The sequence below is a fragment of the Macaca nemestrina genome, chromosome 11 (genome assembly GCF_043159975.1).
Source record: "Macaca nemestrina isolate mMacNem1 chromosome 11, mMacNem.hap1, whole genome shotgun sequence".
In the NCBI taxonomy this organism is placed as follows: Eukaryota; Metazoa; Chordata; class Mammalia; order Primates; family Cercopithecidae; genus Macaca; species Macaca nemestrina.
The window spans coordinates 49,167,227-49,190,545 of NC_092135.1; the positions used below are offsets into that span (position 1 = coordinate 49,167,227).

Sequence of the window (23,319 nt, forward strand, 5' to 3'; positions counted from 1 at the left end):
TTTAGATGCCAGGCAGCATTCAATAGGTTTAGAACCTTTTCTAAAAGCCTTTCATTTCTGCCAGCATTTTAATATGAATTTAATTCTGCTGCCAGCTCTTCATGAAACCTACCATGTCAGAATAGAAGTTGTCCAAAGGTTCTTTTTTTCCTTTTCTTTTTTTTTTTTTTTTTTTTTTATTTGAGACAGAGTCTCGCTGCAACACCCAGGATGGAGTGTAATGGCGCCATCTCAGTTCACTACAACCTCCGCCTCTCAGGTTCAAGCAATTCTGCCTCAGCCTCCCAAGTAGCTGGGATTACAGGCGCCCACCACCATGTCCGGCTAATTTTTGTATTTTTAGTAGAGACGGGGTTTCACCATGTTGGCCAGGCTGGTTTCAAACTCCTGACCTCAAGTGATCCGCCCACCTCAGCCTCCTAAAGTGCTGGTGGCGTGAGCCACCACATCCGGCCTAAAGGTTCTTTACCAAAAAGACTTTTACCTTCTCTGAATAGGAATCTTTAATTTTATCATTAAAGTTTCTGCAAGTTTTTAAAAACAGTGAGATGCTAGTAAACTGGGTCTCTTTCCAACTAAACCTTAAGCCCTTGGAGGGCAGTTACTGTGTTTTTACCTCCAGGCATTCCCCAGCATCGAGCATGATGAGTGATGAGTCACTAACTTTGTATTTACCTCTCTCTCCATGCCAAGGTTTTCAAACTCTTATACCAACTGTTTCCATTGTAAGTGCAAAAGAAAGAAAAAGCTAGTCCTTTACGAGCTCTATTTGGAGAGGGGATGGCTTGGAAGGAATCAAGGGACACATGGCACTTGCGTGAACAAAAATTCAAGAAAAAGACCATGCTCAGCTCTGAGAAGCTTTAGAGTTGTGGAGTGAAACACTACACACAGTGGAAAATTGTTGCTCTTGGAGTCCTTCGAATCTTCAGTTGAGTTTACAGGAATCACAAACTGCTGAATGTAACTGCCTTTGTTTTGGAAAATGTTAAGAGTCAAGTCTGCATATTGGTGGGCATGGGGCCACAACTGAATTGGCCCACAAGACCATAACAGGATAAGCCAGCACTAGCAGGGGACATCTGAATCACTTAAGGTTGATTTCAGCAGACATGGCACCAATACACATAATCTATAAACAAAACCTTTTATTACAGTGCATTTATTGTAATTGAAAACATGTAGCAAGCACCATTTGAAACAATGAAGATTCAGACACATGGAAATAAGTTTTGTATCTAAAAATAAATGGATGATAAAAATTAAAGTTTTCATTTTTTTAAGGAAAAGCATATTTATTTTTGTCAAACATTTACAGTAATCTGCGTTAAAAAGCTATAGTTTTCATGATTCTGTTAAGTCTATTCTTCAAAGTATGCTATGTGAGGTTGATCTAGAGAACACTTGACCACATCTACTTCTCCACCTCCATTCTTTGCCCGTTGAAAGTGAATGTTAATTAAATCCTCCACAATTTCTTCATCCATTTGAATGCCTTCCATTCCTGTCAGAAGCACTGTCCTCTTAGATGTTCCTGAAAATATCTAAGTAGGAAAAACAATGATAAATAGAAAGATTTCTGAGAGCTTTGAATTACAAAACTTTACATTCATAATCTGCTTAATATTTTTTACTTTATCTTAGAAGAGACAAGAAATCTTAGGAAGATTTTCCAAGCAAGAGAATATCCAAGTCAGATCTGAGTTTTAGAAAGAGAACTCTGATGGCATTATGGAACATAGAGGAAAGGGGGGAAGCTCTGGGGACAGTTTTAGAAAAAGAACTCTGGTGGCATTATGGAACATAGAGGAAAGGAGGGATGCTCTGGGAACAGAAGGACCAGGTAAAGAGGTAGTCAGAAGCGGAGCTGGCAAGATTTAGTGACCAAATGAATGTTGGAGGTGAAGCAAACTGAAGAGTTAAGTGAGTTCTAGCTTTTAAGTCAGTGGACTAGGTAGATGGTGGTACCATTGGATACCTGAGAAGGAAGAGGAAAAGGCAGCAGGTCTGGGATAAAGATACTGAGTTCAGAGGAAGTAGGCAGGAATTCTTTCTCATGCTCACTGACAGTAGACACATGAGAGAAATGCAGCTATGTCTCCATGTACAAAAATAAAAATTGTGCCATTATCTGAGTAATTCCAGTTTTTTAAATTGTATACTAAAGTACAGTTTTGCATTAAAACACTCCTTCAAAAGACAAACTCATTTTGCACTAAGCAAAAATGAAGTAAAGAAACCATTTGGCTATCCCTCATTGATAAGATTCATATAGTAACAGACTCACAACAACTTTATTTTTTGTAGGGTGGGTTTGGGCAGTAAGTTCTCAAAATGAGAGAAAAGAGATGACTTTACCTGATACTTTCTCAAGTGTATTTCTGTGTATGGAGAAACAGTAACTCTATGGCAGGTTTGATTTATATAAAGAGGATATTCTTTCTTTTTCAAAATCTTGTCAGCAACTAAAAGCAAAGCAAAAACAATACTTGTCTCTTTTATATCACAAACATTTTTAACCAAAGTTAAAACTTCCTTCAAAAAGAGCACTATTACAGTAAATACTGAGTTAAAAGATTAATTTTTAAGAAATTCTAAAACCCACTTTGAAGACTTCACAGTACATAATTTTGAAAACTACAAGACCAAACAATAATGAGGTTTAAAGGCTTCATTCCATCTTGAATTATTCACTGCAGTCAATCAATGCACAAAGGGTTGCAATGTCCTCAGACAGATCTACTTTGAGCTACAAAAAATACGATAGTTTTTTGCAGAAAGTAACCCACTCATCTAACAAGACTGGAATGTTTCCCAGTTTCTCAAAAGCTATAAGTGAAAACTATGATTAGAATACTATTAAAAAAATATTTTTTTCAATATATTCAATAAACTTAAGTAATGATGTTAACCAAAGCAGGGAGGGGACTGAATGTCATCTAGAAAAGCTGAAAGGAAATAAAAATTCATCAGTTTTCTACAACACAAAGAATAGTCTATTTTTTAGCAGTATTTTTGTCTCCTAGAGGGATGAAAGGATGTGTATCAAGACTGTAACGTGTAACAGAAACAGTTCTTAGGAATATCCAACCATCTTTTTTATGACTCTTCTCACTCATCTACCTTGGATCAATCAGCAATACGGTGCGATGATTAAGAGTATAGGCCCTTATTGGCGAGGATATGGAGAAATTGCAACCCTGAGGCATTGCTGGTAGGAATGTAAAATGGTACAGCCACTGTAGAAAACAGTATGACAGTTCCCCAAAATATTAAAAATAGAACATGATATGATCCAGCAATTCAACTTCAGGGTATATACCCGAAATAACTGAAAGCAGGGACTCGGGCAGATACTTGCTCATTAATGCTCAGAGCAGTATTTTTCACAATAGGCCAATAGGCAAAAGGTGGAAGTAACCCAAGTGTCCACCAACAGATGAATAGATAAACAAAATGGATATATAAAATACACACACACACACATACACACACACACACGGAGAATATTATTCAGCCTTTAAAAAGGATGAAATTCTGATACCTACCACAACATGGATGGACCCTGATAACATTATGCTAACCAAAATAAGACAGACATGAAACGGACAAATATTGTATAATTCCACTCGAGTGAGGTACCTAGAATAGGCAAATTCATAGCAACAGAAAGTAGAATGGTGGTTACCAGGGGCTAGAAGAAGAAGTAATGGAGAATTATTGTTAAATGGGTACAGAGTTTCAGTTTGGGGTGATTAAAAAGTTCTAGAGATGGATAGTGGTGATGGCTGTACAACATTGTGAATGTACTTAGTACCTTTGAATTGTATATTTAAAAATTGTTAAAATGGTAAATTTTATGTTATATATATTTTATCACAGTTTAAAAAAAAAAAAAAAAAGAGTACAGGTCCTGAGTCAAATAGTCCAGCTTCAGTCCTAGCTCTGCTACTTATGAGCTATGTGGCCTTGGACATGTTGCTTGACTTCTTAAAGTCTCAGTTTCCTTTTCTGTAAAATAAGCATAATTACAGTAACTACCCTGTAGATTATTGTGATGAGTCAGTAAGACACAGTTTATGAAGTATCTGGAATATTTATCTCCAGAATACCTTCATATCCTTTAATAGTTACCTATAGGATCACCTATAACCTGCAAAAGTATTCTTCCCCGTCTGGCTAGATGTAACCTCTAGGAGAGCATCCCCAGATGGACACAGGTTCCATAGCTAGTACTATCTCTCACAGTAGAGTTATAAATTGCATTCTAGTTTATTTTATTTTATTTTATTTTATTTGGTTTTTTTTTTTTTGAGACCGAGTCTCGCTCTGTCACCCAGACTGGAGTGCAGTGATGCAATCTCGGCTCTCTGCAACCTCTGCCCCTCAGGTTCAAGCAATTCTCCTGCCTCAGCCCCCCAAGTAGTTGGGACTATAGGGGTGGGACAGCACATCGGCTAATTTTTGTATTTTTAGTGGAGACGGGGTCTCACGATGTTGGCCAGACTGGTCTTGAACTCCTGGCCTCAAGGGATCCACCCGCCTCAGCCTCCCAAAGTGCTGGGATTACAGGCGTGAGCCACTGCGCCTGGTCAGATTTTTTAAAATCCAGGATAAGACAAACTAACAGCAAATAGGCTAAATGAATATAGGAATTTGGCAAATTAAAATCTGGATGCTTGACTATGGAAATTTCCACCAAGTTACTGTTAATTTTCAAGACAACATATTATGGTAGCCCTCAAGACCCCTTCCTTTTGTAGCTCTCCCTAACACATCCCACCAGGATGTCCTAAACATCATCCAAAAGCTCAGGTCAAAAATGCACATTGGGCCGGGAGCAGTGGTTCACGTTTGTAATCTTAGCACTTTGGGAAGCCAAGGCGGGTGTATCACTTGAAGTCAGGAGTTTGACACCAGACTGACCAACATGGTGAAACCCCGTCTCTACCAAAAATACAAAAATTAGTCAGGCATGGTGGCATGCACTTGTAATTGCAGCTACTCGGGAGGCTGAGGTGGGAGAATTGCTTGAACCAGGGAAGCGGACGTTGCAGTGAGCTCCGATAGTACCACTGCACTCTAGCCTGGGCGACAGTCTCACAAAAAAAAAAAAAAAAAGCATATTGATATTGTTTTAATGTGTCCAAAGAAAGACCTGGAAAGACACCGAAATAACCATAACGAACTAAATAGTAGGAGAAAGGGAAGTTTGAGAAAATGTCTCTCTCTTTTTTTTTTTTTTTTTTTTTTTGAGACGGAGTCTCACTCTGTCACCCAAGCTGGAGTGCAATGGTGCAATCTCAGTTCACTGCAACCTCCACCTCCCGGGTTCAAGCTGTTCTCCTGCCTCAGCCACCCAAGTAGCTGGGATTACAGGCGAGCGCCACCACACCGGCTAATTTTTTTGTATTTTTAGTAGAGATGGGGTTTCACCATGTTAGTCAGGCTGGTCTCAAACTCCTGACCTCATGATCTGCCTGCCTCGGCCTCCCAAAGTGCTGGGATTACAGGCATGAGCCACTGGGCCCGGCTGAAATGTCTCATTTTTACTAAATGTGTGTTCTGTATTATTTCACCCTCTTTAAAAAAGCATGTATTACTTTGTCATGAAAAAATCTAATCCATCAATTTTCTTTTTTAATTTTGTTTTTTGAGACAGTGTCTCACTCTGTCTCCCAGGCTGTAATGCAGTGGTGCAATCACAGGTCACTGCAGCCTCGACCTCCTGGGCTCAAGTAATCCTCCCTCTTCAGCCTCCTGAGTAGCTGGGACCACAGGCATGCACCACTATGCCTGGCTATCTTGGCTCACTGCAACCTCCACCTCCCGGGTTCAAGCGATTCTCCCTGCCTCAGCCTCCCGAGTAGCTGGAATTACTGGCACCTGCCACCATGCCCAGCTCATTTTTGTCGTTTTAGTTGAGATGGGGTTTCGCCATGTTGGACAAGCTGGTGTCGAATTCCTGACCTCAAGTGATCTGCCTGCCTCGGTCTCCCAAAGTGTTGGGATTACAGGGTGAGCCACCGCACCCTGCCTATCTGCAGCAATATTATTGTTCCTAGCACTGTCCCTAGAAATAATTTCCTACACTCTACTATTTTATAAGATTTTTTTTTTTTTTTTTTTTTTTTTGAGACGGAGTCTCGCTCTGTCGCCCAGGCTGGAGTGCAGTGGCCGGATCTCAGCTCACTGCAAGCTCCGCCTCCCGGGTTCAGGCCATTCTCCTGCCTCAGCCTCCCGAGTAGCTGGGACTACAGGCGCCCGCCACCTCGCCCGGCTAGTTTTTTTGTATTTTTTTTTAGTAGAGACGGGGTTTCACCGTGTTAGCCAGGATGGTCTCGATCTCCCGACCTCGTGATCCACCCGTCTCGGCCTCCCAAAGTGCTGGGATTACAGGCTTGAGCCACCGCGCCCGGCCAAGATTTTTTTAAATCCCCAATTATCATGCTAATACATTCCAAATAAAAGAAGTAGAATAGGAATACTTTCAGAAACAACAGAACATGACTGAAATGGCAGAGCGTCTGTTAACCTTCTACACCCTTGAGTACCTCCAGTCTCCACGAACGTGATGACGGCACTCCCGGACTGTCTGTCATAGTCCACGTGGTCCACCTCTCCACCTCCATTTCGGGACTTACAAAAGCTCAGCTCTAGTTTGTCTCTCATCTGATCTTCAGGCAGTGTGTCAGGAATTTCAGTAACATTGATTTTCATTTTAGAAACTTCTACATAAACCTGGAAAATGATTTGATGTTCAGAAATATGGATAAGAGAAGTGCCTATGATGAACAGAAATCCAAAAAATTTTAATCATCCTGTTACCTGGAATCTGACTCCTGAGTTTAATGGGACAGGCTTGGCCGTAATCTCCAGATTTACATCTTTTATCCGCACCTGATGTTTACTCATGCTTACCACATTTTGGGCAACTGAAAAATAATTCGGGAAGGAAGTATTAATTTCCAATATTTTAAGAATTGTTATGCTTTTGGTTTAAGAACAAATTATCCTGAATATTTTTAATTTTCTTTAATATTAAAGAGTCTAATTTAAAAAATTTGGCAGGGGGTGGTTCCAAGTGATAATGGTCTTGCCACCAAAATAGAATATATATTTTGGGGGGTCAGGGAGAAGGGGGACCGGATCTCACACTGTCACTGAGGCTGGAATGCAGTGGTGTAATCATAGCCCACTGTAACTTCAAACTCCTGGGCTCAAGAGATCCTCCCACCTCAGCTTCCAGAATAGCTAGGATTACAGATACATGCCACCACGCCTAGCTAACTTTTTAAACTTTTTGTAGAGACGAGGTCTCACTTTGTTGCCCAGGCTGCCCTGGAACTCTTGGACTCAAGTGATCCTCCCACAGCAGACTCCCAAAGTACTGAGATTACAGGCATGAGTCACTGCTCTTGGTTCCAAAGTAGAATATATTAATGTCAAAGTACATCAGCAAAATCACAATGTAGAAGTTCTCAAGTTCTAGATTCACCTCATAAGATGAATCTTTTATCTCTTAAGAGATAAGCCTAACGATCTTCCAGAATTCATATATTACTTCAGCTCAGCCACATACCCTTCCTTCCACTGTTAACCATTACCAGAGGATTCCTCTAGTACATTAATGCACAGCCAGAAATTCTCCCATGTTCAGTAAGCTGGGAAAACTTTCATGGCTAAGTGTCATTTGTACAATTAGTCTTGATTTTACTTAACCTTATCATTTGTTACTCCTTCATGTTACAAGCATTAGAGCAATATATATTCATTTTCTTTGTCTCCTCAAAGATTACATGTTAAAGACTACATAGGCTGGAATATCAAAGGGTGAGTCTTTTTTTCTGTCATACTTAATGATGAATTTCACTTTTGCAAAAATACTCTTGAAATCATTCTTTAAAAAGTTGATAGTCCTGCTATATTGATCACAAAGCCGTCAAGTCTAATTTACCTATGCAAATGGGAGCAGTTTAGTAAAATGCTAAAAGTCACTAGCACTCCAAAAAGCAACTCTATGTCAATTAAAAATGTGAGTGGGCATTTATTTTTAATTGTGTGGCATGAGTTTATAACACTTCACTTGTTGATATTTGGGACTGCTATTCCAATGTATCATGAAAATAAGTGACATTCACTCTCTGTCTTATAAAATCTCATATGTGTTTATGACAACCAGACCAGACGGCACCACATCACAGCTGGAGGAAGAGAAAAAAAGGGCCAGAAGGCAGGGCTTTGGCCATGTGGGAATTCAACTCAATGTACCAAAATATGACTCTATAACTTGGATGATGGTTTTTTGTTATTTTGTGTTTTTGTGTTTTTTTGCTAATGACAACAGACAGTAACAGAAAATATCAATGAGTAATACTCAGATGATCCTCTTTCCCTCCCACTCCTCCGCAAACCCCCAACATCTGGTGATCTGATGCAGCTGAGAGGGACCTCTTGTGTTTCAACTTTTGTGACTCTGACAATCAAGAGCCAACTCCTACTTAATTGTGTTTCAAACCTATTGCTGTCCCAGGAGATTGGGAGCTCAGAGCCTCGTCAAGGGTAGAAGCAATGATGTAGGTGCTTCTTTAGAGAATTCCATTTCCAACATTCCCAGGAAATTGCTGTGCAGAAACCCTGCCTCCCAAATCCTCATTTATATCTATCTTTTAGTTATATCCCGTTTACCAGGGACAGTCACCAATATGAGTCCTGAACTCCTCTTCTACCTGTAGCAGTAGCTCCAGGGTGAAGGAAAACACACTGGTGATGTATGTCTTCTACATGCAGATACTGACCTGCTGGACATTTATTTTCAGGCTACAGTGGTGCACCAGTTGTCAGGAAACATGGGTTATAGACTGTCAGAAAATGAGCACTGGAAGGGCTGGGAACAACATCTGGTCCCTCACCACATAACTTAATAAAAGAACAAAGGCCTGGGCTGGTGGCCTACCGAGAGAAATATTGGCCCAGTGGAAGTACATGGACTCTCAGGGTTTGGCTCTCAGCTCTGCAATTAACTGTAAAGACTTTAACCAAGTTACTTATCTTCTTTAAGTTTCTGTTTCCTTATCTGAAAAAGTCCTAACATGTAGCAATAATAACAACTACCATTCATTAAGTTTGTATTAAGTGTCCGACATTGTGTGAAGTATTTTATCAACATTTCTCATTTAATACTCAAAGCAGCCTCATGAAGTAGGAACTACCATGAAGCACCTGTATAAAACGCTGAGGTTTATAAAGAACCCATCCCAAATCATGCTTCTAGGAAGGGACAAGGCTGGCACTCAAAGCCAGATCCTCCCCATTCAGGAACCCCCAGCTCTGACTAGGGACCCTCACCATGGCAGACTTAGCAAACATCAGGTCTCATCCCAAATCTCTAACTCCCAGGCTCTTTCCATTCGTCGGCTATGTGCCCTTAGGTAAATCACTTAAACATCCTCAGAATCTGTTTTCTGGGCTCTGGCATGTCTATATTTAAAGTACACAATAATAACTATCCTATCCTCCTATATTTATGGAATTGTGTGAATATAAGATGTGATAATGTGGCCAGGTGCGGTGGCTCAAGCCTGTAATCCCAGCACTTTGGGAGGCCAAGACGGGCGGATCACGAGGTCAGGAGATCGAGACCAGCCTGGCTAACACGGTGAAACCCTGTCTCTACTAAAAAATACAAAAAACTAGCCGGGCGAGGTGAGGGGCGCCTGTAGTCCCAGCTACTCGGGAGGCTGAGGCAGGAGAATGGCGTGAACCTGGGAGGCGGAGGTTGCAGTGAGCTGAGATCCGGCCACTGCACTCCAGCCTGGGCAACACAGCGAGACTCCGTCTCAAAAAAAAAAAAAAAAAAAAGATGTGATAATGTTTCTGAGAACTGTACAAGCTCTACTACCTTGATATATTACTATCATTATTTGGAGGTAGCATGTGGAGTAGAAAGAGGCTGGTATTGGACATCATCATAACACCTGGATTTAAGTCCCACAGTCATGGCTTTCTGAATAAGAGATCATATTCAAGGCACTTGTCTCAGAGTCAGTTTTCTCATCTGTAAAATGGGAATAATCATACCTGCCTCCGAATGTCACTATGAGGATAAGAAATAATATAAGCAAAGTAATATTAGCGAAGTAATAGCTAAATGTCTATGAAAGTGCTTTCCAAATAACATCGTCATATTTTTTAACATTAGTCATACCTTCTTCTTTTTCAAAGGTGATAAGTGCTTGTCCCTTTTGTAGCTCATAAGGAACTTTCGAGCTCACTTGAAATGAACAGGAGATATTTGACAACTGGCTGTCATTCTCAGGAGTTTCAACTGATAAGAATTTCATCTTTGTTTCAGGAATATCCTCTTTAATCTAATCCAAATGAAAATGTTTGATTAAAATCAAGACAAGAAATAACTTAAGTTCTTCCAATGATAATGTAATTTGGTCAACCAATAATTCATTCCCCACTGATTTTAGAACCTTATAGAATATTGAGTATGGTCTTACTTAACATCTTTAGTAATTGCTTTTTCCCATGTAAGTACTCAGTAAAGTAATCAAATGCTGATCTTTTAATATCATTTCACAGATGAAATTAAAAATACATAATCCTCTCACTTTTTTCTAATCAATGTTTAAACTGTCAATATTGTACGGTGTTCAATTCTAAAGCCTACATCATTCATGTAAATAAGGAATTTTTAAACAAGTGTCAATAACAGACTATTTCAAAAGGAAGTCATTAGATAGCATGTTTAATTTTGCTGCAAAGTATGAAATATAGTGTTGGGTATAATATGGTATTTCAAATCCAGATAATTTCATCCAAAAAGAAAGACTCCAGAATTAGGTAACTTTATTTATTTATTTATTTAGAGACAAAGTCTCACTCTGTTGCCAGGCTGGAGTACAGTGGTGTGATCTCGGTTCACTGCAACCTCCATCTCCCTGGTTCAAGCAATTTTCCTGCCTCAGTCTCCCAAGTAGCTGGAACTACAGGCATGCGCTACCACACCCAGCTAATTTTCGTATTTTGTATTTTCAGTAAAGACAGGGTTTCACCATGTTGGCCAGGATGGTCTCAATCTCTTCACCTCATGATCCACCTGCCTTGGCCTCCCAAAGTTCTGGGATTACAGGCGTGAGCCACCACACCTGGCCTAGAATTAGATGATGTTAAATTTATCAAATTTACAAATTCCACCTTCCCCAACACCTGCCCATCAACTTTTTAACCATTACCACAACTTAGGTTCATAAAAAACGAGAAGGGACAGTATCAACAAAAATTGTAAGCTGAGGCTGGGCAGGTGGCTCACACTCGTAATCCCAGCACTTTGGGAGGCCGAAGCAGGCAGATCACCTGAGGTCAGGAGTTGGAGACCAGCCTGGCCAACATGGTAAAACCCGTCTCTAATAAAAATACAAAAGTTAGCTAGGCGTGGTGGCAACCGCCTGTAATCCCGGCTATTCAGGAGGCTGAGGCAGGAGAATCACTTGAACCAGGGAGGCAGATGTTGTAGTGAACCGAGATCGCACCATTGCACTCCAGCCTGAGCAACAAGAACAAAACTCTGTCTCAAAAACAAACAAACAAACAAACAAACAAAAAAATTGTAACCTGAAAGATAAAGGTAGGTCGTTATACTTAGCCGCTTAGAATTATTGGGATTAACAGATTTGTATAACCACACATAAAAGCACAAATGAGCTAGGTACTTGCATTTCTATTTCCCATGGTTATTTTACATGCTGAAAATGACAGAGATGAGAAATATTCAGTGAGTCATTCGATTTAATCTTACATTTATTCTTTGCCTGTACACATAACTCCAGTGGAACTTCTGATTACGGTAAGGCTGACATCAAAACAATCTACAATGTCTGAGAAAAGGCAGACTGTTACCCAATAATGCAGAAATACCCAGCATATGCTGAGGAACCAAGGCCTTTCTGAAATTAGAGTGAGAAAGCTTGATTCTATTTCTGACCACACTGTGACAGAGCAAATTCACTTCAGCTCTCTGATCATGGGTTCGGTCCCCTGCAAAGTGGGTGGACTAAGGCTGGCTGGTTTCTAAAGGCTCTCTGGGTTGTAAGACTGCATGATTCTAGCTCCAGTCATTCTCCCGACTCAGCCTCCCAAGTAGCTGGGACTACAGGCGCCCGCTACCACGCCCGGCTAATTTTTTTGTATTTTTAGTAGAGACGGGGTTTCACCGTGTTAGCCAGGATAGTCTCGATCTCCTGACCTCGTGATCCACCCGCCTCGGCCTCCCAAAGTGCTGGGATTACAGGCTTGAGCCACCGCGCCCGGCCGTAACCAGAATCTTAACAGAGTCTTCTGCAAAGTCACCCATCTCATAAACACAGAAAACCTCACTTCCTGATATTCAATGTCCTATCTCCCACTTCAGAAACAAAAAGAGTCAATGTTTTAATTTTTTTTTTTTTTTTTAGGCGGAGTCTCGCTCTGTCACCCAGGCTGGAGCACAGTGGCGCAATCTCAACTCACCGCAACCTCCGCCTCCCAGGTTCAAGCAATTCTCTGCCTCAGCCTCCCAAGTAGCTGGGATACAGGCACCCGCCACCATGCCCTGCTAATTTTTTTTTTTTTTTTTGTATTTTTGGTAGAGACGGGGTTTCACCATCTTGGTCAGGCTGGTCTTGAACTCCTGACCCCATGATCCACTCGCCTCAGCCTCCCAAAGTGCTGGGATTATAGACATGAGCCACCACGCCCAGCCTGAATGCTTTAATTTTTTAACAATCTGAGTTGTTAAGAAAAAAATGGGTGAAAATTATGTATATTTAAAATACAGGAAAATTTAGGAGAGAATTTAAATAGTGAGGATTAATATATGTCCAATTTTTTAAACTGTGAAACTCATTTAAATTAGCAAAACACCTTGGATGAGAATAATAATAAAAGAACTCAGTGAGAAAAGCCAGAATTTGATCCAACAGTGATTTGCTAATGATCATCTTTTTTTGGTAAATTTTATTAATGTTTGCTTTGGTAAATTTATTAAAGTGTATAAATAATAGAAAAATGCATGTATCATAAGTACAGCAAGATGCAATTTTACAAAGCTAACACATATGTGATTGGCACACAGATGACAGGCAGAACATGACAACACTCCAGAAACTCCCTTGGGTCCCCTTCCGGGTCTTACCTGCTTCCAAAAGTAACCACTGTTTTAACTTCGAACATCCTGCTTTTGCTTAATTTAAAGGGAAGCATATGGTACGCCCTCATCTGTCTTTTTTGTGTTAACATTGTGTTTATGAAACTCATTTGTGTTGCTGCATGTCGTTATGATCTGTTCGTTCTCATTGCTGTGTAGTTTTCTATCATATGACTATACCCCACTTCACTAACTCATCTATTATGAAGGAATCATTGGGTTGTTTTCCATTTTGAACTATTACAAATGGTGGTGCCATGGATGATAAGGTTTTAAAAATGAATTTTATATAATTAAAATGCTTTTTCCAAAAACCATGCGTCCATCAAAAATGTAGTGTATAAAATAATTAAGAGAGTACCTGGAATTCTCTGGTAGCCTCTTGTAACTCCGTTTCGAGCTTTTGGATCTCCTTCTTTAGTTGAATATTTTCCTTTGTCATTTCATCAATTAGTTCCTTAAAAATATCAAACGGTACCAAAGAAAGTAAATAGCCCCAAACTCATTTTTCTGAATGAACTAAAGACTATAAATTTCTCTCATCCTGAGCAAAGAAAGACATTAGACAGTCTCAGAATAAATATGACTATGTGCATAATGCATTTGTTGAATATTTTACATCATCACCTGTCCATTCTAACATTGCCAACTAGTACTATCTCCATCATATAAATCAGGAAACCACCTTTTACACTAGGCCAAAGTCACAGAAATTTGTATAGTAAGGCAAAGATTGAGATCAGATCTTCTGAATATTACTTCAGTGCTGCATCAACTCCTTTCTTAGCTATTTGTGACCACGATAAGACTTTTAAATTGCACTGTAATAGCGGACATATTCTGGGGCAGTTTGTTGTTGTTGGTGGTGGTGGTGGTGTTTTTAATTATCTGTGATTCCCATAGTATCCCATAGTACACAGCTGCCTTAACAAGCCAGACATATGACCTTGGGGAAGTAGTTTAATCTACCTGGCCTCTGTTCCCTCTTGGGGTCTAATGAGATACTTGCTAACTGTGCTCTTAACTTGTTGATGCAAATCCAAGAAATGAGGGTGTGAGTGAGAAAGCAGCTAGTGTTGTAAGCCTTATATGAGAAAGAATAAAAATACGACACTTCTTGTAAGACTTAAATAACATAATGGAAGTTAAAAAATTTTTTAAAGCCTAACAGCCTCCCAAATTCAAGGTAATGTTGGACAAAGACATACAAAACATGCCTTACTGCAAAACTAATAGATATAAATTAATTTTTAATAATACCCAGTAATTTCCTTTTTACCTTATTTTGTTCATCTTTTATAAATTCATGTGGCCCATGCTCCTTAAGAACTTGTTGTGTGTTGTCTTTATCAGCTTCCATGATTCCCTAACATTATAAAAAATAAATATTGTAAGCATAGCATATATATACAAATTTCAGAACAAAGAAATAACAACTTTTACCCTTTTATGGAAGAAACATCTCTCTTCTTTGCTATATCTTTTTTCCTATCATCAAAGGCTTTATTCTCATATGGCTTATATCCAAACAAAGTCTGTATTTCAATAACTCCTTTTTTTTTTTTTTTTTTTGAGACAGAGTCTCACTCTGTCACTCAGGCTGGAAGGCAATAGTCTGATCTCGGCTCACTGCAATCTCTGCCTCCCAGGTTCAAGAGATTCTCCTGCCTCAGCCTCCCAAGTAGCTGGGATTACAGCTACCTGCCACCATGCCCAGCTAATTTTTGTATTTTTAGTAGAGATGGGGTTTCACCATGTTTGTCAGGCTGGTCTTGAACTCTTGTCTTCAAGTGATGCGCCCCCCTCAGCCTCCCAAAGTGTTGGGATTACAGGTGTGAGTCACCACCACACCTGGCCACTATTTCAAATAACTTTCACATCTATAATATGTAAAAAGATTCTAAAAATCCTTTGCTTTTCAACAAAATAATATACAGAAACTAATGAACATTAATGTTCCTTTGTAGTTCATATTCCAATCATAATATCATGCTCCATTTTAAAAGAATACTATTTTGGTTTTCCAACATTTTTCAAAGGTTTTGATTAAAATATTTAATTCTCCCTATTGTTCTCCCCAAATATAAACAAAGTCAAAGTCAAGAGGCCTCCAACATATGCTTTCTCTACACAGGTGTTCTTACCTGGAGCTTTCACTAACTCTCCTGCTGGGTCCATAAACATGGATTGGGAAGAAATTACATGTTTATTTCTAATAACCTCTAATTGAAGCTTAGCATTCTCTTCAATTATGAATATTGTAACAAACTATAGTAGTATTCACAGCACCTGTGATAGTCACCAGTAGAAAGCACAGATAGTTTCATAGAATATTGTTGCAGATATGCTAAAATAGTTTGTGTCTAATGTTGCTTCTACATTAGTTACTAAGCTCAACACTAGGTCTTGTAATACATTGTAATACATTGATATATATCACTATATCAAACATTTGCTTTTAAAATAGTCTGATAACCATATTTTAATACAATTGATTTCTGGCCAGGCGCAGTGGTTCACGACTGTAATCCCAGCACTTTGGGATGCCAAAGCAGGTGGATCATGAGATCAAGAGTTTGAGACCAGCCTGACCAACATGGTGAAACCCCATCTCTACTAAAAATACAAAAAAGAATTAACTGGGCGTGGTGGCAGGTGCCCATAATCCCAGCCATATTTCAATACAATTGATTTCCTTTGTAATTCTAAGTATTTTATTTTATGCATTTAATATTTTGTTTTTTTTTTTTTTTTAGATAGGGTCTCACTTTGTTGCCCAGGCTGGAGTGCAGTAGGGCACGAACATGCTCACTGCAGCCTCAACATCCCAAGCTCAAGTGATCCTCCCACCTCAGTCCCCCAAGTAGTTGGGACTACAGGTGTGCGCCACCATGCCCAGCTAATTTTTGTATTTTTTGTAGAGATGGGTTTTCGCCAAGTTGCCTAGACTGGTCTCGAACTTCTGGGCTCAAAAAATCCGCCCCCCTTGGACTCCCAAAATGCTGGGATAGGCCACCATGCCTGCCCCCACCAAATTTTTTTTTTTTTTTTTTTTTTTTTTTTTGGAGAAAGGCCCATAGGATTTGCCAAGCTGGCAAAGGAATCCATGGTACAAAAAATTTAAGAACTCTTGCCTACATATGAAATTACTGAGATGAAAAACTCCCGGATCAAAAATGGGACAAAGGATATCATGATTCTATGTTTTTAGATACACATTAATAAACAGTCTGCAATATAATTTTCCAAGATTTCAAGTGGCTAAATTCTCAATATTCTTGAAAGAGAAATAAAAGACATCTATTCCTCCTTAAAAATAAAATAGAAGACTAGCAAATACTTAGCCATGTCTCAGTTTAGTTAGAAGAGTGTCAAAAAAAAAAAAAAGAGGAGAGTCGCATAACACCCAGATCTTGGTTTCTAATAATATTCTTCAATATAAGAAACCAGGGCTCATTGGAGCAATGGCTGATTCTGGGTCTGGGGCATAAAATATACAAAATAAGCCTGGAATATCTTGTAGAGCTAGAAAAGTAAAAAGCACTAAAACACATGCACAGACACATACAATATGATGGGAGTATGTGAAAGGGACATGGGGAGCCAACTGAAAGACCTCCAGTGGCCAAAGGTACATACAGATAATAGGAGCCAAGTTTTTCACCATTGAGAAGATAATTATAAATATGGAAAGGGAGAAAACGAGAATAAATACTGTTGATTGGAACTAGATTTCAATGTAATCCTATGGCTGTGGTTTCTGATTGATGAGATAGATAGATAGATAGATAGATAGATAGATAGATAGATAGATAGAATGAAATAAATGCCTGTGTGTGATTACCTGGGTGTGGTGGCACATGCCTGTAATCCTAGCTACTTGGGAGGCTGAGGCAGGAGAATCACTTGAACCCTGGAGCTGGAGGTTGTAGTGAGCTGAGATTGAGCCACGGCACTCCAGCCTGGGCAACAGAGTGAGTCTCCGTCTCAGGAAAAAAAAAAAAAAAAGAAATGCCTATCTGTGTATTTTGGATATATACAAATATGTATATACCCTAGTTCTGTCTGTTGAGAAGGCCTGGGAGAGTAGATACAACCCCAATGAGCAATGAGCACACTCAGCACCCAGACTTTGGTTTCTAATATTATTCTCCACTAAAAGGAACCAGGACTCTTTAGAGAAATGGTTGATCCCAAAACCAGGACGGAAAAACTGCAAGATGAGCCTGGGACATCTTATGATGCCAAAAAGTAAGGAAATGCTTAAAGAATGATGACATGTTGGAAGGACACAGAATCCACCTTGAGATGGTTTTCAGTGGCCAAATCTGGGGATAAATTAAAGATTAAAATAGAGAATGGTAGTAATGATTAAATCTATTGATTAAAGTAAAAAACTGAGTCCAGATAAATTAGAAATGTTGGTGAAGAAAGGAATTTTTAGTTACCTTCAAAATAGTTCCCCACAAAATGTTTATTAATTCCAAAGAAGAAAAGAGTAACTTTATACTGGAGAAGTCTGGCAGACATCAACATAACGAGATAATCAAAGTAAATGATGGAATAAATCAAAATAACGAAACATATTACAAGGTGCACTGAGAACACAATGTAACTTCGACGATAGTCCTGCCGAAGATGCATAATCTGAATCTAAGCATGAAGAAACATCAGACAAACTCAAATTGAGGGGTTCTACAATACAACTGCCCTGTTCTCTTCAAAAGTTTCAAGTTCAGAAGGCCAAGGAAAGACTAAGAAATGTTCACACTGAAGAAGACTAAAGAGACATCACAACTAAATAGAAAGCATGATCCTCAACTGGATCCTTTTGCTATCATTGGGGCTCAGACACTGATACCCTGAAGTATGGCACTTTGACATCCTGAACTGAAGATGGCTCAAGGTCTCTCTGACCTCCCCCTCCTCCTCTGTCTCTCCCAAAGCACAGCATGAAGGTACACTGATGTTTTCTTTTTTTTTTTTTTTTTTTTTTTTTTTTTTGAGACAGAGTCTCGCTCTGTCGCCCGGGCTGGAGTGCAGTGGCCGGATCTCAGCTCACTGCAAGCTCCGCCTCCCGGGTTCACGCCATTCTCCGGCCTCAGCCTCCCGAGTAGCTGGGACTACAGGCGCCCACCACCGCGCCCGGCTAATTTTTTGTATTTTTTAGTAGAGACGGGGTTTCACCGTGTTAGCCAGGATGGTCTCGATCTCCTGACCTCGTGATCCGCCCGTCTCGGCCTCCCAAAGTGCTGGGATTACAGGCTTGAGCCACCGCGCCCGGCCTGATGTTTTCTTATCTGCCTAATTGTGGGACCTGACAGAAAACAGAACAATTACCTCTAGTCCCTTCCCTGAGTTTTTATTCTGAATTCATATCACAGAAAGAAGACTGAAGTCTGTCAACAAACCTGGACAGATACGTGTTACAACCACTGTCTGCTCTGCAAGCCCAACAGGCTTTGTACAAGGCCATTGTGTGTTCTTCGATTCCCTTGAATTCCCTTAGAAATCATTTACTAACCCCCTATAATCATCCACGATTCCCCATCCCCCTTTCCCCTAAAAAGTAGGGAATATAACCATCTGTACCCCATTGTGCAGTACAATCACTATGTGATTTTTTCCCCTGTGCACATTAATAAATGTGTATGCCATTTCTCCTATTTAATCTGCCTTTGCCCTTCAGAGAGCAAAGAGGAAGTTTTCCCTTGACCCCTACACTATCCAAGACATTATCAGGACAACTGGTGAAATTCACATTGGATCTGATTATTAAACTGTAGTAAGGTAGCACTCCACATTCCTGATTTTCATGACGGTATTGTGGTTACGTTGGAGCACATCTTTTTTGTAGGAAATATATACTCAATTATATAATGAAAGATGATAGGTCACCAGATTGGAAATTTATTCTTAAATAATTTAGGAAAAGGAAAAGTTGTTTTACTGTACTTGCAACTTTTCTGTAAGTTTGAGATGGTTTGAGACGATATATATATATACACACACACATATATATACACACACATATATACATATATATATTTAAACCACGTCTCTCTCTATCTCTGACACATACACACACACACAGAGCATACATATATATCGCTATTGTATCAACTGCAAAATCTTCCTAATGGTCAGCCATGGTCTGCTGCATTCTAACTCCAACTCACTTTCCAGTCTTATTTAGTCAATTCCTCAACCCAGTTCCCTAACCACACTGAACACGTGCATAGTTCCTTTTCTTTCCTCTGTCCCTCAAACTGTCACATCCTTCCTCCTCTCCTAACCTTAATCTCCATCTAATGAAATCTTACTCTTCTTCAAGGTCCATTCCAAATTTTCCCCAAGTTCCCAAAGCCTTTTCTGATTCCCCTAAAGGATGTTACTCCGCCTCCTTTGTCTCTTTTGTGGCACTTTAATTATGTGTGTACCTGTGTCATTTTCCATGACACGTCAGTAAAGATGTTGAGGGCTGGGACCATGTCTACTCCTCCCTGCAGACCTTCAGAGCACTTTCTCAGTATAAGCTTACACACTGAAAACACTCAATTTAGATAATTATGTGGGATCTTCAGTATTTGTTGGACTCAGGACGTCAAGTGCATATGAAGTCCTCCTTACATTTCAGAAGACACAAACTGCAATGTTATTTAGTTGCTTTTTATCTTTATTATTGTGACAATGCCAATCTTCCTAAGAGCCTGTAATAAAGGTTCTCAGCATAAATGGCCTACTGTCTAACACCCCAAGAACGCTTTTGGCATCTTTACCGTCTGGATACTTTTGCTCTACGCATGAGTGGGATGTATGGTCATTCCTTTTATGCAATCATGTAGTAGGCAAAACAATGGCTCCCTCAAAGATGTCCACATCCTAATCCCAAGAATCTGTGATTACGTTTGTTTACATTGCAAATGCGAATGAAGGCTGCAGATTGAATTAAGGTTGCTAATCAGCTTGCTTTTAAATATGGAGAGAATCCTGGATTACCTGTGGGGGCCCACTGTAATCATGAAGATACTTAAAAGTGAAAGCGGAAGACAGAAGAGAGTCAAGAGTGCGATGTGAACCCAGAACTCTCAGAGGTGCAAAGTTGCTGGCCCTGCAGATGGAGGAAGGGCTACTGAGCCAAATGAGGTAGGTGACCTCCGGAAGATGGAAAGGGGATTCACCCCAAGAGCTTCCAGAAAGGAAGGCAACCCTGCCAACACTTTGATTTTAACCCAGTGAGACCTCGGTAGGACTGCTACGGAATCCTAAGATAGTAAATTGTGTGTGTGAGAGTGTGTGTATGTATGTGTGCGCGCGCGCGTTCCTATGTGTTTAAGCCACTAAATCCATGTAATTTGTTATGGCAGCGAATAAAAAAAAAAAAAACTAATACAAATCACCATCACCGTATTTCCCTAAGTATAGTCATATCACTGCGGTGCCAGGCCGTGTAGAATCGAATCTTCCTATATGCATGCCCGGCAGCAAAAAGAAAGAAAGGCAATAGAGCGCCTGCCTGTTGTACAGACTGGAAACATAGTATTCTCCTTAGGATGTCTCCTTCAAGAAAAACCTTGCCTATTCTGAAATGCCAGCCATGAACGCACAACACTGCCCCTGCCAAGAACCGTTTTCTTAAGAAATCCATTTTCCTGTAATCCTAGCTACTTGGGAGGCTGAGGCAGGAGAATCACTTGAGCTGAGGAAGCGGAGGTTGCTGTGAGCTGAGATCGCGCCATTGCACTCCAGCCTGGGCAACAAGAGTGAAACTCCGTCTCAAAAAAAAAAAAAAAGAAAAAAAAAGAAATCCATTTTCCGAAGAACTCTCTCTAGAGAAACTTCGAGAAAACAGCGAGGAAACACAAATAACTTTATGTTTCAATTTCCTGAATGAAGCAAAGCAAACAAGTGACAGGGCTCGAAGCCCTGACGGCCCAGAGACTACACAGCGGGCCCAGGAGCAGGTGCGCCCCCTCGAAGGCGGCGTGGCCTCTGCAACCCGCCTGCGGGAAGCTCCCGGGAGCAGGATCTCAACCCTGGCGCTGTCCCACTCCCGTCGGCGCTGAGGTCCCCCGCCTCCCTTTCCACCCCCGCTCTCCAGCCCGGGAATGCCAGCGGCGGGAGTGGCAGCCGGGAAACGGACTCCCCACTCACCCGCGTCCGCCCGCCGAGCGCAGCTCGCCGAGGCCCAGCGCGCCCGCTCTTCCCGGAAAACAGCAGCGCCCGGGACGCCGGAACCCCCGGAGGCACTGGGAGGGGAAGGGCCGGGCTGTCGTAACTGGTGCTGCCTCCTGCAGTAGCGCCTCGGGAGAACTGGGGTGTAGTTCTGAGGAGGTGGGCCTCGCAGGAACAGCTCAGGTCCCTGCGAAAGGAAAAAGTGAAAAAGAAAACTGCTTTAACGGCGATTTTTCTTTAGCGCTTAACCACTGCTCAAATACTAAATCTGGTGTCTCCCATGATGATGAGTCACTAACAGAAAAAAAAAAAGTTAGAACTAATTTCACTTTCGATTTTTAAAAAGGGGTGGTTTTGCGGAGAAAAGCAGAAGTATCCCTGAAGTTTCTGTACACACTAATTTTAGGGAATGTTTTCTAAAACCAGTTTTTGCATGTATTTTACAAGGCATGTAGGAAAAGTGGATAGAAACCAAACAAAGTCAAAGCAGGAATCGCTCTTCAGATTGTAACTCTTGTAATTTCTTAGTCATTGTAGCACTAGTTTATAAATTTTTACAGCCAGCACAAGATCGGCGTTTCTGTGTCTTTGGTAACATCCCCCGGGCCATGAAGTTGGGAAAGCTGTGGTGTTCCTGTTGGTTTCTATGACCCGTGTCCCTTGAAAGTTTTCTTAAAATCTCTTGTTTTGTTGTGGAGCTTGTAAATAAATCCTTCACTAGGTGTGAACTTTTCCTTTGAAAATTCAAACATCTGCTTTATTTCAAGAACTGCAGTGTCTCTTAATCCCACACAAGGAACCACCCCACAGCTGCCCCTGCTGATAAATACAGATGTGGAAAGAAAATGAATCAAAACGATTTCAAGGCATAAATTCTAGGTTATCATGCTTCCTAGTCACATATAATAACTGATATAGTTGTCTAAACTAACAGATTAACAAAAGCGAATTTTCTGTATATCAAAAAGATGGGAACCAGTTTAAAGTGGTGACATTTCTTTTTCCTTTTTTTTTTTTTTTTTTTTTGAGATAAGTCTTGCTCTGTTGCCCAGTCTCAAACTCCCGAGCTCAGAGCAGTCCTCCCACTTCCACTCCCAAGTAGCTGGGATTACAGGAATTCACGACCGCACCCAGATTTTTTTGTACTTTTAATTTGGGGGCTGCAGGCAGGTATCTAACTGTGTTTCCTAGGCTGATCTTGAGCTCTGTCCCCAAGTGATCCCATTACCTCAGCCTCCTGTAAAGTGGCATTTCTATGTAAAAAAACTAGACTTCTTTGGGCTTATCATACCAGTTAGAAAATACAAAAATTCGGCCGGGCGCGGTGGCTCACGCCTGTAATCCCAGCACTTTGGGAGGCGGAGACTGGCGGATCACAAGGTCAGGAGATCGAGACCATCCTGGCTAATACGGTGAACCCCCGTCTCTACCAAAAATACAAAAAATTAGCCGGGCGTGGTGGCAGGTGCCTGTAGCCGCAGCTACTCAGGAGGCTGAGGCAGGAGAATGGCGTGAACCCGGGAGGCAGAGCTTGCGGTGAGATCACGCCACTGCACTCCAGCCTGGGCGACAGAGCAAGACTCCATCAAAAAAAAAAAAAGAAAGAAAATACAAAAACTCCATCTGCTGCAACTTGGGAAAGAATTACTTTGGTTTTACCTTGAAATTTTAGAGGGAATATGAAGTTCCAAGTTTATTTAGTTGAACCTCATTTCTTCTTTTATTTTTATTTTTTATAAGAAGATACGAAAGGACAGGACTGTCTCATGGGTCCGTGTGAAGAGACCACCAAACAGACTTTGTTTTGTGAGCAACAAGGCTGTTTATTTCACCTGGGTGCAGGTGGGCTAAGTCTGAAGAGAGAGTCAGCAAAGGGTGGTGGGATCGTCATTGGTTCTTATAGGTTTTGGGATAGGTGGTGGAGTTAAAAGCAATGTTTTGGGGACAGGGAG

At 40.6% G+C, this 23,319-nt stretch overlaps 1 protein-coding gene across 1 annotated transcript; it reads right to left on the reverse strand.

The window, feature by feature from the left end:
• Positions 1 to 714: 714 nt before the first annotated feature.
• LOC105492669 (N-myc and STAT interactor) lies at positions 715 to 21,663 on the reverse strand. Its single transcript, XM_011759913.3, has 8 exons — positions 21,347 to 21,663; positions 14,472 to 14,558; positions 13,554 to 13,649; positions 10,208 to 10,370; positions 6,829 to 6,935; positions 6,555 to 6,741; positions 2,359 to 2,465; positions 715 to 1,544 (listed from the first exon to the last, which is right to left on the reverse strand). Exons 2-8 carry the CDS (start codon positions 14,550 to 14,552, stop codon positions 1,362 to 1,364), a joined length of 924 nt encoding a protein of 307 aa, XP_011758215.1. The 5' UTR covers positions 14,553 to 14,558; positions 21,347 to 21,663; the 3' UTR covers positions 715 to 1,361.
• Between the last annotated feature and the right edge of the window lie 1,656 nt (positions 21,664 to 23,319).